The sequence below is a fragment of the Danio rerio genome, chromosome 21 (assembly GCF_049306965.1).
Source record: "Danio rerio strain Tuebingen ecotype United States chromosome 21, GRCz12tu, whole genome shotgun sequence".
Lineage (NCBI taxonomy): Eukaryota > Metazoa > Chordata > Actinopteri > Cypriniformes > Danionidae > Danio > Danio rerio.
Genome location: NC_133196.1, coordinates 24,854,551 through 24,869,365, shown reverse-complemented (window position 1 = coordinate 24,869,365; position 14,815 = coordinate 24,854,551). Strand labels below are relative to the sequence as shown.

Below are 14,815 nucleotides of genomic sequence, written 5' to 3'. Positions count from 1 at the left end.
GAATAACATGAATATCGAGGGACCACTGTACTGCATTTACTGCCACCAGTTGGACAGGAGTGTGAAACCTCAGTGGCAGATGAAGTAGGATGTTTACAAAGCATTAGTTAGAAATATACAAAACAAGGATTTAGAAAAAAAATATGAGAGGATATTAATATAAGCCAAGAGGAGACGTTTCAATGGTGTATGTGCTAACCATGCATCCTACATCTATAGCTTCATCAAGGTGTACACTTTTTCAATACATTTAAGTGGCTTTTAATGTCAGAAATATTATATTATCTGCGAATACATTTTTTTAAAAGTGTACTTTTAAGATTTGAAGAACAAGCAGAATTTCTCTTTCAAAAGGAGATTACGTGAAATACAGCTTAGCTTCACAGTAAAAATGAAGTCTCAGGCTGACAGCCATTTTGGATCAGTAAGCATATTTATGCAAAGTTTACTTACACTGACACACTGTGAACACGTTCCTCCTGAAATCATTTTGAGTCTCCCATTTCCCAATTTTCATTTCAGCCAAAGTTGTGATAAGATTTCGTTGCCTGTTTCATCCAAAGGCAGACATTATGTTTTGGGACGAGCAGATTATCTAAGCAGCGGTGTTGCAGGCTGTGGTCCTGCAGAGATAGAGATAAGATTGGAGTGGATATGTGCCTTATCACAACAGCTTTATGGGAAATGTGATGACTCAACCGCACGTATCAATTCTGGATTAGAAAGTCTAGTAAGCCAAGGTGAACATCAGACAATAGACTTCATGCTACAGTTAAAACTGAACAGTGCAATTAATTAATGATTCATTTTTAACTAATGAGATCATTCCACTCAAATATGTAAATAGTTCATTTTACTAAAAAAAATCTAAACTCAAAAATTGAACTGGATGAAGGCTAATTTAACAAACAAAAATAGAACAAAATAGAAGCAGATGTCTCATTTCCAGCATTCTCTGCATCAGACTGTGTTGTACAGGGTGGGCCATTTATATGGATACACCTTAATAAAATGAGAATGGTTGGTGATATTGCTGTCCTGTTTGCGGCACATTAATATATGTGAGGTGCCAAACTTTTTAAGATGGGTGGTGACCATGGTGGCCATTTTAAAGTCGGCCGTCTTGGATCCAACTTTTGTTTTTTCAATAGGAAGAGGGTCATTTGACACATCAAACCTATTGGGAATTTCATTAGAAAAACAATAGTGTACTTGGTTTTACGTAACTTGTTTCTTTCATAGGTTATTTAAAAGTTTCTGACCACTTATAAAATGTGTTCAATGTGCTGCCCATTGTGTTGGATTGTCAATGCAACCCTCTTCTCCCACTCTTCACACACTAATAGCAAAACCGCAGGAGAAATGCCAGCACAGGCTTCCAGTATCCATAGTTTCAGGTGTTGCACATCTTGTATCTTTACACTATAGACAACAAAGATAGTGGGGCTAGTCTTCATCAATGGAAACATCAAGGCCACTGGATATTTGAAATTGCTACATGATGGTTTGTTTCCCTCTTTATGCACTGAAGCTGACATGTTCCCTGAGTTTTTCCAGCAAGATGGTGCACCCCCATATTATGGGTGTCAGGTCTGAGCATTCCTAAATGAACAGTTTCCTGAAGAGTGGATTGGTCATCGTGGTCCAGTTGAATGGCCCCCAAGGTCTTCCAATCGGACCCCTTAGGCTTTTATCTTTGGGTTCATCTAAAGGCAATTGTCTTTAGTGTGAACATACAAGATGTGCAGCAAAAAGTTTCTAAGCTCTGTTTACTAAAATCACGTGATATTGCCAATTTGCTACATGTTTTGAAACATTTCATTCGACACAAAAAAAATCTTAAAGCTTTTAAAGCATTTTCGAAGCAATGTTTATAAAGCTGCTGTCACTAGTTAATGCAAACAAATCACCACCCTACAAACAAAGTACATCCTTAAAGTAGCATAAAATAAAATGAAGTTTTACTAATTAAACTTTTAAAAATGTGATGTTACTCAAATCTTATTAGGTGCTTTTCTTTTTTTGAGTAATCTGAATTCATCAGGTTTTACAGTGCCGATATCAGAAATTGCGAGGTAGCTGAGGGCATGATGGTAAAAGGATGCCAGCTGGAAGCCATCATTTTTTTTGCCCTCAGGTCTTCCTCCATAACAGTCCTTGTGTTGGGTGCACTTTGCTGACACTGTGTATAATTACAGATGCTCCAAAGATCCAGGGCCCTCAGGCGGTGTTCACCTGGGAGGGTAATCCAGCTAATATCACCTGCGAGGCCCTCGCTCACCCGGGTGCCTCCGTTTTGTGGTTCCGGGATGGCCAGCAGCTGCCGAGCGCTAATACCACCAACGTCAAGATCTACAACACCCCCACAGTCAGCTTCCTGGAGGTATGGCATCAGCGCTTGAGTCTTTAGTTGCCCTCTTATTAAAGCTTCAACGCTAAAGACTTGTTTGACGCTAATAATTGGTTTCTGAGCTCATTTTCCTGTATACTTCAGCATTTGATATTAAATCATAGCAGCAGTGTTTGGTGATATTGCATTGGGAAGCACAGTAATTGGCGTTTATTTTTGAATATAACCTCTGTTCTTCATTTATGTACAAAATAGAGCTAGTAAACACATCTGCCCACCCTTATCAGTCTACAAGCGCTGGGAATAAATTGTTTTTATTGAGTGGCAGAGCAATTCGTGTCATTTCGGTTCTTTGGCCGCTTGACTTTATGATTTAGTTTTTTAAGCATTGCTTAGCCGATAACGTTAATTACAATTATTACGTTTCTTGTGTAACATTGGATTATGAATGTCTGTGTAGTGCAGTGTTTGTTTGTTTTATGGGGGAAAGTTGTAAAGCACAGATTGGATTGTTTAATGTGTTGTGTCTAAATAATAGATTTGTGAAGTTTATATTCATTTGAAGGCAGTCTGTAAAGACTTTTTAAGGTCAGATCACAGCATTATGAGGCTTCAGTAGAATAAAATATAAGCACAAAGTATGCTGTTTGCATAGGAATCACAATCACAAGAACTGTGTATCTCAAAGTGTACATATTGAATGGCAAGCACATCTAATCTTATAATCTTGGGTTGCCAGGCCTTGAATGTAAAACAATTCAAGCAGCTTCAACAAATTATTATTATAATAACTATAGAACTGCATAGAACATATTTATTTTATGTCTCAATCTCCCAACTTTGACCTGAGCTTAAAATGATTATAATATAGTTTGGATTTGTGTTTATTTGTCCAGTCTGAATTTGAAAATGCTTAACGCTTAAATTTATTTATACAAGCATTATCAAATGAGTAGCAGTGCCATGTGGCTGTATATCGGCACCGGTGAGAGGCATGCTACTTATGTGATATTGCATTTTTGCAACAGTTTGACAGCCTAATTGTGTATACAAAAACGAAAATCAAAGACGGTGAGTCTCAAAATCCTTTTGTATGAAAACTGCTTTCTTCTGCCATTCATTCACATCTGCAGCTGATGTCAGAACAGCAGAAACGGTTGCTACATGTGTTTTGCTGATATTTTAAGATTATAAGGCTGAACGACATGAAATTCCATCAGTCTAGAGATATGTCCCAGTATTTCTCTGTTGCAATCAGGATATCACAATAATTAACCTCGAAAAAGTCAAAGCACAGCAAAATACAAAAGACAGAGATCGACTTAGAATGTCACTTACCTAATTTATAAGGATTTATTCAGCTGTAGTTTGAAACTTATGCTGAGAAAACGCTGTTTTTCTCCCCCGAGGATGCATTTTGTGGCCTCTGTTTCATCTTGTGGCGGAACATCAGCCGTCACTTTCTTTGGTCTGCTCAGGCAGGCTAATAGCGGCCGATGCACATAATCTGATGCTCCGAAATTATAAAGATTTTAAAATAGGCACCATCCTTATAAATAAACTGCATAGTTGCAATCTACACAATTACATTCTTGACTAAAAAAAGCCTCAAAAGTACATTATGTTATCCAACAGCTGAAATATTTGTCAAACTGTAGTGTCCTCTGCTTGTAGCTGTATGTGGACGGAGAAATACACAAGGGTGAAGAGGTGGTACAATTGCTGTTATTTCAAGAATATTGAACAGCTATCAGCCAAACAGATTCCAGAACCAGATTTAAGAAAAATTCAATTGCACACTGTTTATTCAATATCTTAGTTGATCCAAGCCCAAATAATTAGTTCAATTAGGACTATGTTTGATCTTCAAACATTTTATTAATTGACGCGTTTATACTGTGTGTAACAAATCCAGCCCAAAAGCCAATAGTCCAAAACAAGCCCAGTGACCTGATCCAAAAATTATACACTGGCATAAACCAATCTTCTGACTGTAATGTGTTATACATAATTTGAAATTCATCAGCAGTTTTTATAAAGAAGAATAAAGCCCCCTCCATCTCAAAACTCTCATTATTATGCATGTAAAATATTTCAGTGCATGCATTTTAGTTGACTGCAATTCATACATGTTAAACATGTACATTACTGGGAGAAAAAATCAACCCACAGCAACATACAAGTAGCACAGTTTTGCAGAAAAACTTGATTTTAGTTGTTTTTACAATATTTTCTAAACATTTAATAATAGATCAAAACACCAAAAATCTTGCCTTGTCGTGTTCAAATACTTAAATATATATATTTTATATTTATATTAAGTAAATATTTATTCAAATATATATAATAATGACTTGTGGGTGGAGCTCCATCACATGATATTCCTTGAGGGGATTTAAATGGATATATCACTAAAAAAAAGAAAACGTACTCACTATTTTCCAAACATTTATGAGTTTCTTTAATCTATTGAACATACAGGAAGATATTTTGAAGAAAGCAAAAACCTGTAATCCTAGACTATGGAAATCTGTAATTAAATACTATGCAAATCAATGGTTATGGTCTATGTTATTTTTTGTTCAACAGATTAAAAATAAACTCATAAAGGTTTGAAACAAGTATAGGTTGAGTTATTTATAGAATTTAGTTTTTGTTGAACTATCCCTTTAAGAAACGAAGTACATCAACACATCTGTTTTTTTTGACTGTTTGTTTGTTTGTTTTGTATCATTTTGTAAAGCCAGAAATGTTTTCTGTCACTGTTCCTGTTTCCATGGCACAGTTTACTAAGCTACTGGAGCTAATGGAGACTCTCTCTCTTTCTCTCTCTCTCTATCTCTCTCACTCAATAATTATCGAGTGAGGAAAATGGCAGCAGGGCAGAGTAGCAGGTCACTACCACTGCAAAGGCGATGGGCTTCCCTTAAACAGTTCACGCTCATTTCTGTGTCATGCTATTAAAGTCGGAGAGGTGGTGCTTTGACGTGATTTTTTTTTGTCTTTCAGGTCACTCCAGACTCCCAAAACGACTTTGGCAGTTACAACTGCACAGCTACCAATGTCATCGGCACAGAGTCAAAGGAATTCATTTTGGTTCAAGCAGGTTTGTGAATGTTAAAAAAAGAACTAAATCAGTAACTGTAATACATGTTCCAATCAATATCAAACACAAAATATCATTTCTTAGATTCTAATTAGCTGCTCATGATTCATTTCTCATGAACGGTGTCTTCTAAAATCTCCCTTGGTACAATTTCATAATCCACAAGGTACTCGAAAGGTAAATCTCCCCCAGACAGAGATGTTTTAGCTTCAGATCAGAGCCTGCGCTCATATTTTTTAGGCTGAGACTCTAGGGTAATAAAAACAGCAGGGTATAAGTTTCCGACTGCAGATTCGATGGTTAAATGCAACTCTGCCTCTGATATTTTTGGTGCTCTGTAAAGTGGGGCAGATGGGAAATGGTGTGGAAGGCAGTGAGGTGATTATTTAGTCTCAATGCATTGAGGCAGTGCAGGAATGACGCCTCTATTCTACCTCACAGGCACCACACCCCCACAACCGCACATTTTATTGTGCAATAAAGTCACTTTTCTTTAAAAGCTGGATTTACTGAGTAAATGTGCTCCTGTGAGGGAAGGATGTTACTTTTAAACATTGTCCGAATTAATGGTATTGAAAAGTTGCCACTTGGCGGTCCCTTTAAAGCTAAAACTTTGTCATTTTTAGGTACCAATATTTGTAAACGTACCAATATAGACCCATTAAATAGAAACATTTTTACATCTTATTTTTCATAAAGTTACATTTAGCTTTAAAAAGAACAGGCTTCTACCGTATGAAACACAGAACAATAACAATAATTGAAAAGAAAATCATGCTGCAGGTTTGCTTTTTGCATATTTTATTGATCACTCTTCAAGAACCATTTCTTTGTAAAACCTGCATTGCATTCTGACAGTATTATGAATAAATCCACACTGATGTTTTACTGTCTAACTGTTAAGATCTTAAAGAAATCACAAAGAATAATCAGATTTAAGTTACTAACTTTAAAGTTCACATAAAATCTAAACTAACAATTCTGTTTGCTCACATTGATAATTTTGTGATGAACCATTTATCTGGGCATGTCATTAAGAAAATAAAAGTAGTTTGCCTTTGTAATCTAAAATTGAAATCTGAAAATGCACTAACTTTATTTGTTTGATTTGTTTGTTTTTAATTAAATTGTCAGATCATGTCTGAGGTATGTGGTGTGGTTAACAAATCAGCATTTATATAAATTATAAGGACAAATACAGAAAAGTTTAATTAATAAAAATACAAAAAAACAATAAAATAATAATAATAAAAAAAAAACACAAGCACCAGTCCATGCAAACATGCACCATATAGAGTAAATATTTTACACTTTAAGTTTTATTTATTTAACTCATAACATTGAAAATGGAGTGTAAAAATAAGAGTAAAGTTGTCCATGAATCCTAAGTGCCCTACTTTCAACTCTTAAAAAGATAAGCAAGGAAGAGGCCCCAGATTTTTCAAACTTTTTAGAAGCATCTTCCCTAGCAAAATGATTTATTTCAAGCTAAAGAGCAGCAACCATTTCAGTCAGTCATTTAAAAAAAGTAGATGGTAAAGTGGACTTCCAATCCATCAGGATCATCCTTTTAGCCACCACCATACCAAACATAATAGACATTTGCTGATTATGTGACCATAAAAATACAGAGTCATAGCATGCAAACAGCATGCATTTAATATCTGGACTAATGTTGCAGATAAAAAGTGAATTAATAAAAAAAAACAAATAATAAAATAATAATAATTAAAAAAACACAAGCACCAGTCCATGCAAACATGCACCATATAGAGTAAATATTATACACTTTAAGTTTTATTTGGTCCAACTCATAACATTGAAAATGAAGTGTAAAATTAAGAGTAAAGTTGTCCATGAATCCTAAGTGCCCTACTTTCAACTCTTAAAATGATTTAATATCTGGACTAATGGTTGCCTTCTAAACATTTGAATAAAACTGAAAAATACACCTCCAAAACTCTCAGATCTCAAAGAGAGTTTAGTTTAGTTTTAGTTTAGTTTTGGTATAATGTAGCCCATGTACCACTTTAAACTGTATGAGTTGTAATCTTGCATTAATAGAACTATCAATTCACTTCAGCCCATCTTCCCAGGTATTATTTGAAATGTTAATTCCTTGGTTATCATACTTAACCACCCACCTCCAACTGTGAAATGGTGAGGATAAGGTGTCTATTAGGTTGTAATAACTCTCCCCAAACTTCTCAATATTTCTGAATGAAAGGACATCCAATCACAGTAGAAAAAAAAGCCACGCCCACTGTTTTCTCATATAATATTCTATTTCTCTAGGAACTGTGTCACAATTTGGATATAAAAAAGATTGCAGCTTCCTGTAATGATCTACATACAATATGTATTAATAAAAGTAGAAAGACAGGCAATGGTCAAACACAGGAGCAAACAGTATCATATAGGGAAGTCCAAAAGATTAGTCTGGTCACTAGCAAATAGATCGGTCCGGTTGACTAACAGCATAAACAATAAACAAAGTGATGTTGACAGGTTAAAAAGACTCAGCCCCCAACTTCCATCTATGTGTGCACTATCAGCGAACTGCAACTGGTGTGTGTGAATGGGTAAGATGGGATTTGTAGTTCTTTTGGTGGCAGATTTGTAGCTCTCCAGCAACCTGCATGCACTACACCGCTGATGATTGTGACACTTCCGGTTCATGTGAACTATAAGATCCTTCTAAAGGAGCCTTGTCAGTACTGTACATGGCATGACAAGCTTTGGCCAAGATGTGACAAACCTCTTCACATACACCTAAACGTTAAAAGGCCATTTAAAAATTTGTGTAAATTCAACACCTTTAAACACAACTGCGTATATTTTAAGGTTTTTTTTTATTTTATTTTTATGTATTGGTATCTTATCTCTGCAGGTTACAAAAGTTCAAAACAAGACATTTTTTGATGGCTTAGTTCCTATAGATTTTTGTTTCTAAAAGTTACAATATGTTTTCATAGCACATCAAACTCTTATTTCCGAAGTTCAAGGAAAATTTGATTCCTCCTGATATGACCACTTTAAACAATATCTTGGTTTGTCTGAAAGATATTTTACTTGTGCTTCAGGGAAAAACTGTACTGGCCACTGCAATAACAGTTCCCTCGGTGAACCATTCCCCAAGCCCATAACAATTTTTCATTGTTTCAGTTTGTCTATTGCCTCACTCACATATTTGTGGCGCTCTGCTTGTGTGCACAGAGCAGTTTGCTGTCTATATTTCAGTGTGTGTGTGTGTGTGTTTTGTAGATGTGCCTTCGGCCCCCTCTATCGAGCGTGTGGAGCCGTATTCCAGCACAGCAATGATAGAGTTTGAGGAGCCTGCTTCCAGTGGAGGAGTGCCTGTTCTGAAGTACAAAGCTGAATGGAGGATAGCAGGCCAAGACTGGACTGACCGAGAGTATGAACTTGAGGATGGTAAGCATCCAAACACACACACACACACACACACACACACACACACACACACACACACACACACACACACACACACATGTGCGTTCTGCTGTAATAACATTTATTCAGAAATGGAAGCAATGAAGAGAGAAAACAAGATAAATGAGGCTTTTGGGAGGCTATAAAAGCTTTTCTTCAGTTGTGTGAAGGTCAAGCTCGTGTTTTCATTGCGTTGTTTCATAGCGAAATGACCACTGATTCTCCGATGATTGTATTAGAATGGGGATTTTAACTGAGTTACATTGTTTTAGCGCAAGGGCTTTTTAAAAACATTGTCCTAAAGTGGTTGTGATGTGGCAGGATTCCAGCAACATGCAATTTATTCTGTCTGTGCCGAAAGCAAAAATACTGTGAAATAAAACCACAGCAAGTCAGAGGAGGGTGTTTGTGTACACTTCTTCATGATGTTTAGTACTGCAGATGGCCATCTTATGGTTTGCTCAAGAAACATGCCTTTTTTGTGCCTCTGAGCAAAAAAATAAGATAAGTACATTTGTCATTGAAAATAAGAACATTATAAATAAGAAATGCGTAATGAGATATGAATTCTTAGTTGTGAGACAAGCACATGGATAATCTAATAATAATAACTAAATGAAATAACACAAGTATGTGAAACACAGACCATTTGGAGATCTATAACATCATAATTATGAGTAACAAAGTTGCAATCATGAGGATTATGCAAAACAAGAAGTTATTAGAGTGAGTAACTAAGCTATGCCATGTGAAGTCACTATTATAAGTAACAAAATTGTAAATATGTTACAAAATTGTTACATATAAATCGACATTATAAGTTATAGTCAAAGTTGTGAGTAAAAATTTAGTAATTAATTTAAGATTTTTATGTTAAATAATAAAAGTCACAGATATAAGATATAAGGCCATCATTTTAAGTAACAATATTGTGGGAATTGTGAGATTTTGTGAGGATTGTGACATGAAAACCATGACTAACAAACACAGTGGTTAGATGTAAAGCCACATAATGAGATATAAAGTCACAATTATTAGAAGAAAATAATACAGGATAAAAAGTGACACAAGTATAATAAATAGTCACGATTATTGTCAGTTGGAATACATAAGGCCACATTATGAGATTCATTCACTTATTCATTTTTGGCTTAGTCCCTTTACTAAACAGAGGTCTTCACAGCGGAATGAACCACCAACTTATCTAGCATATGTTTTATGCAGTGGATGCCATTCCCATCACTGGGAAACACCCATACACTCTCGTTCTCACACATACACTATGGATAATTTAGCTCAGAAATACTCGGAAGAAACCCATGCGAACCCGGGAAGAACATGCAAACTCCACAGAGAAATGCCAACTGACCCAGCGACCTTCTTGTTGTAAGGTGACAGTGCTACCTACTGCGCCACCGCGCCGACACATTATGAGATGTTAATTATTTGTGAAGTTACAATTGTGACATATAGTGACATTGCAGAATAAAGTTTCAAGTATGTGTAACATTTACAACTGTTATATATATAGTGTGTGATGAAGTCACATTATGAGTAATCGTCATAATTGAAAACTCATTATGAAATAAAGTCACGATTATGACATCAAGAGGCATAGTCTCAATTAGAGTAACAAAACCACAATTATAAAACAAAATAAAATAAAAAGAATGAAACAAAAGTATGCGTAAGGAGTCACGTTGTAATAATTTTGAGTAACAAACTTGCAATTGGGGGCGACGCAGTGGTGCAGTAGGTAGTGCTGTCGCCTTACAGAAAAAAGATTGCTGATTCGAGCCTCGGCTGGGTGTGTTGGCGTTTCTGTGTGTAGTTTGCATGGTATTTTCTGCATTTGCGTGGGTTTCCTCTGGGTGCTCCGGTTTCCTCCACAGTCCAAAGACATGTGGGACAGGTGAATTGGGTAAGCTAAAATTGTCCATAGTGTATGAATGTAAATATGAATTATCCACATATCTTTTGCAACTTAATTATCTGAGATGTAAAAAGCATGGAAAAACTGCCCAATGAGAATCAATGCAAAGTCACGCACACACATAGAGAGACACACACGCGCTGGTGAAGTGTGTGTTTACAGCAGTTTGACTGATAAATAAGAAATTATAGCTAAATATTTTGCAGGGCAAAACAGCATTTCCCATTGTTTACATCATTGCTACAGCATACCGTTAATGCTAGAAACTGTATGATCAATTTTAACAAATAAAACACTTACAGTTTGTAGTTCACAGCTTCTGCTTTGAGGAGATTTTAACCGAATCCAGCACTGAACTGGGAGAGATTCTGGAGCTGTTTCTGGAGTCTGGAGCTCTGTGGAAAGAGCAGCGTTTGGACTCATTTTAGCTCTATCTCTCACATTACAGCTGGCCACAGCCCTTAGCTGCGCAGTGTGTGTGTGTGTGTGTGTGTGTGTGTGTGTGTGGCAAACAAAACTTTGTGATCTCACAAGGGCCTGAAGTATTTTTGGTAGTCCCCAAAATGCGTTCATTGTAGGCTTTGCTAAGCTAACTCTGTAAAAACCAAGGTCTCCCTTTGCATTGAACTTTGACCTTTTTACATTCAGAGATGTTGTTTATGTTCACACAGCTACATTACACATCAACTAAAGTTTAAAATTTGATATTGTAGTGGACCACCCCTTTAATTTTGCTTCTGTACATCAGCCATGTCCAATCTGATTCTTCCTGAATACCACAATCATCCTCTTTGACTTATGCTCATGTATAAGATTCAGTTTTTGTTTCAGCAAGGATTTGTTGTGTCTACCTGAAAAGAAAACGTAGTGTTGCTTGTCTCTGTTGCGACTGGTTAGGACAGAAACTCTAATTAACATGGACAAGCTTTTATTGCTTGTCACCTTGTCGCTTCACGCCCAGTTAAGATGCTGTGTTACACTTAAAGGAGAAAACAGCAGTGTCTATGACGCACAAACAGCCACCCTCCCGCAGTCAATATAACAACTAAACACTTTCCGCAGCTGCTAGCCATTTCAAATTGTGGCAAAATAACCTTCCCCGCTGCCATAAAACCCCTTTCATTGGCAATATCGCCCGGCAAGCATGAAACGCAATGCAGAGTTGACCAAAAATAGCATGCGGAAATGTGGGAAAGGGACCAGGTTCACTTGAATGCTAAATAAGAGAGCTTGGAGCAGTTGTCACAGGCTGACATGTGCTGTGTTTGTCTGTGGGTACTGTCTGTCTCTTAGGGTGGTGGAGGGGGGAGATGTCAGTTTGTTCACTGCTGACAGCCCGCTCGCTCTGCCAGACCTCCTTGGGACATGCGTCAGAACAAGCCTCACATACACAAACGCAGCCTTTCACCATGCAGTCTACCAGCCACCTACACACACACATACACAACCACATACACACACAAGTCAAAGCCAAATTCTTTTTGATCACTTAACCTTTTGTCAGTCAGTCTCTAATGGATTAGACTGGCATATGATAGTCATGCAGCAACCTCAAACTGAGGGTACCACGGTACCACAAATAGCACATTTCTGCTCACTGATGTATGATTGATGTTGAATATTATATATATATATATATATATATATATATATATATATATATATATATATATATATATATATATATATATATATATTTTTTTTTTTTTTTTTTTTATATATATATATATATATTTTTTTTTTTTTTTTTTTTTTTTTTACATTTGAATCTTAGTGAATTTGTAAGGTAGATGATATGGTGGAAAATTATACATTTCATATCATATGACATAACTTAAAACTTTAAATTGAAGTGAATTTTACTAAGGCAATATCACATAAGCAAGTGTGTATTTAAAGAGATCTACATGCTCTACCCTTCAAAACTTTAAAATAAATACATAACATTTCCTTTGACATATTTAGCAGACACTTTTATCCAAAGCCACTTTCAAGTTAGGATAAAGAAGCAGTTCAAATCATCAGAGAGTTTAAGTTAGTATTTATTTATTTATTTTAAATACATTTATTTAGCAAGGATGCATTCAATTAATTCCCTCTTCGAATTTTAACACTCGATTTTGAATGGGTGTTTTCAGGTGATAGATATGGGCCAGTAGGAGACTTCTGCACCTACTAGTAGGCTCAGATGTCTGTTATCCGCCATCCACATGGTTAATTAGCTATACTAATAGAAAAGACTCCAAATCCAGATCTGTTTTTACATTACTGTAATGGTTGGGTGTAGGTGTAATAAATTATAAAATACAATTAATGGTAAATTCAATAAACTATATGAATAATTCTCATTAATTTCCGACCGCAGCTGTATGTGATCTATAGCTGATTAACCATGTGGATGGATGATAGAGCAGAAGGCCCCTACTGGTCCATATCTATCAGCTGATAATCACTGATAACGCTCATTCAATCGAGTATTAACATTTGAATGCAATTCATCAGTGAAAGTATATAAATTGATAGTGTTGTGAACAATTTAAGGTGCTAGTGCATTTTGTGCTAGTCAAACAATAGTGAAAACAGAAAAAAATATGTATTTAGTTTCCTAAAAGGACAGTTTACCAGCACAACACTGATGATGATAATAATAATAAGAAATGCTCAACTCAAAAATGTTTATTGAGCTGTAGTTCAGTATATTAAAATGCTTCATAAAAATAAAAAAAGTTTTCCTAAACTTACTGGATTTATTAGGAATGCGTTTAGAGTAAAATTGAAAAAAATGATTCCATAAATGTTGAATAAAATGTCTTCAAAATTTTAAGTAAAATATTGTCACACTGTAAAACCCAAAAAGTTAAGTACCTAATGAGTACTCTAAACTTAATCCATTTGAGGAAATGAAGCAATCTGAGCACAGTAAAACCCGATAAATGAAGAGAACTCAAACCAACTGAGTATTGTAAAACCCAATAAGTTGAGGCAATTCAAATCGTTTGAGGAAACCAATTGCAACAAACAATGAGTTAGAAAAAAACTAATCTACATGAGTTCTGTGAACTTACTCCATTTAAGTTGAAGTTATGAGGTATTTAATGAACTCATTACCTTCAACGCTGAGTTCAAAACTCTTTTCAAATGAGTAGAATTAACTTTTAGTAAATTTTGAGTTAACTACACTTATTTCATTTAATAACGTTGACTGTTGGGTTTCACATTGTATAAATGTATAAAACACTATTACATAAAAATTGGTCAGAATTGCAAATAAAAAGTGGTTAAATTTGTTGGTATTGAAAATCAGGGTAATTTTTCAAAACTCTGGTGAAATTAAAACATTACTATTGTGTTCTATAATATTACTGCAAACATGACTGAGAAGATGGCACCTGTTTCTAAATTTATGATCAAATTTAAGCAGCCTTGGTGAGCATAAACAGAGTTTCCCAAATCAATAGATTTTACTAACCCCAAACTTTTTGTATTGTTGCATTAGTATTAATCAGTTTACATCTTAGACAAACTCCAAACACACTCAAAGCAACCATCAAATAGACATACAGTATCATCAGCACTTCTGTAGTCGGTGAGAACAAATTGCTGTATAATAAAATATAAGATGCTGTGTGAGCAAAACATTTGACTGATGACTCTTAATTGAAGGATCGTTTTTTAATCAAATTAAAATGTGTTTTGCTACAAAAGTGAAACTCAAATCTCTTTGCATGGTCTTTTGGGAAAATATCTGAATGATGACTGGGCTAACTTACAATCTTTGCCTATAAAACTACCCCCAAAATCCTGCAGCATTTCTCAGAATTGGAAACCCATAATTCATAAAGTCTCACTCACCATTGGACCCTTGTGCATTTGTTCATTCAATACATTAGTTTTTTCCCATTAGTTTCCCTTAATTTTCCATACAAACATAAATCAGAAGTTGTGGTTGTTGTTTCTTCTTTGTGATATAAATGTA

At 35.5% G+C, this 14,815-nt stretch overlaps 1 protein-coding gene across 14 annotated transcripts in view; it reads left to right on the top strand.

The window, feature by feature from the left end:
• ncam1a (neural cell adhesion molecule 1a) overlaps positions 1-14,815 on the top strand; it is a 414,266-nt gene that overhangs the window by 323,549 nt on the left and 75,902 nt on the right. For all 14 annotated transcript variants that reach the window (XM_005161139.5, XM_068215774.1, XM_073934239.1 and 11 more), the window contains 3 exons: positions 2,199-2,383; positions 5,360-5,456; positions 8,721-8,888. In XM_005161139.5, the coding sequence (XP_005161196.1) occupies positions 2,199-2,383; positions 5,360-5,456; positions 8,721-8,888 (450 nt within the window). The remainder of the gene's footprint in view (positions 1-2,198; positions 2,384-5,359; positions 5,457-8,720; positions 8,889-14,815) is intronic.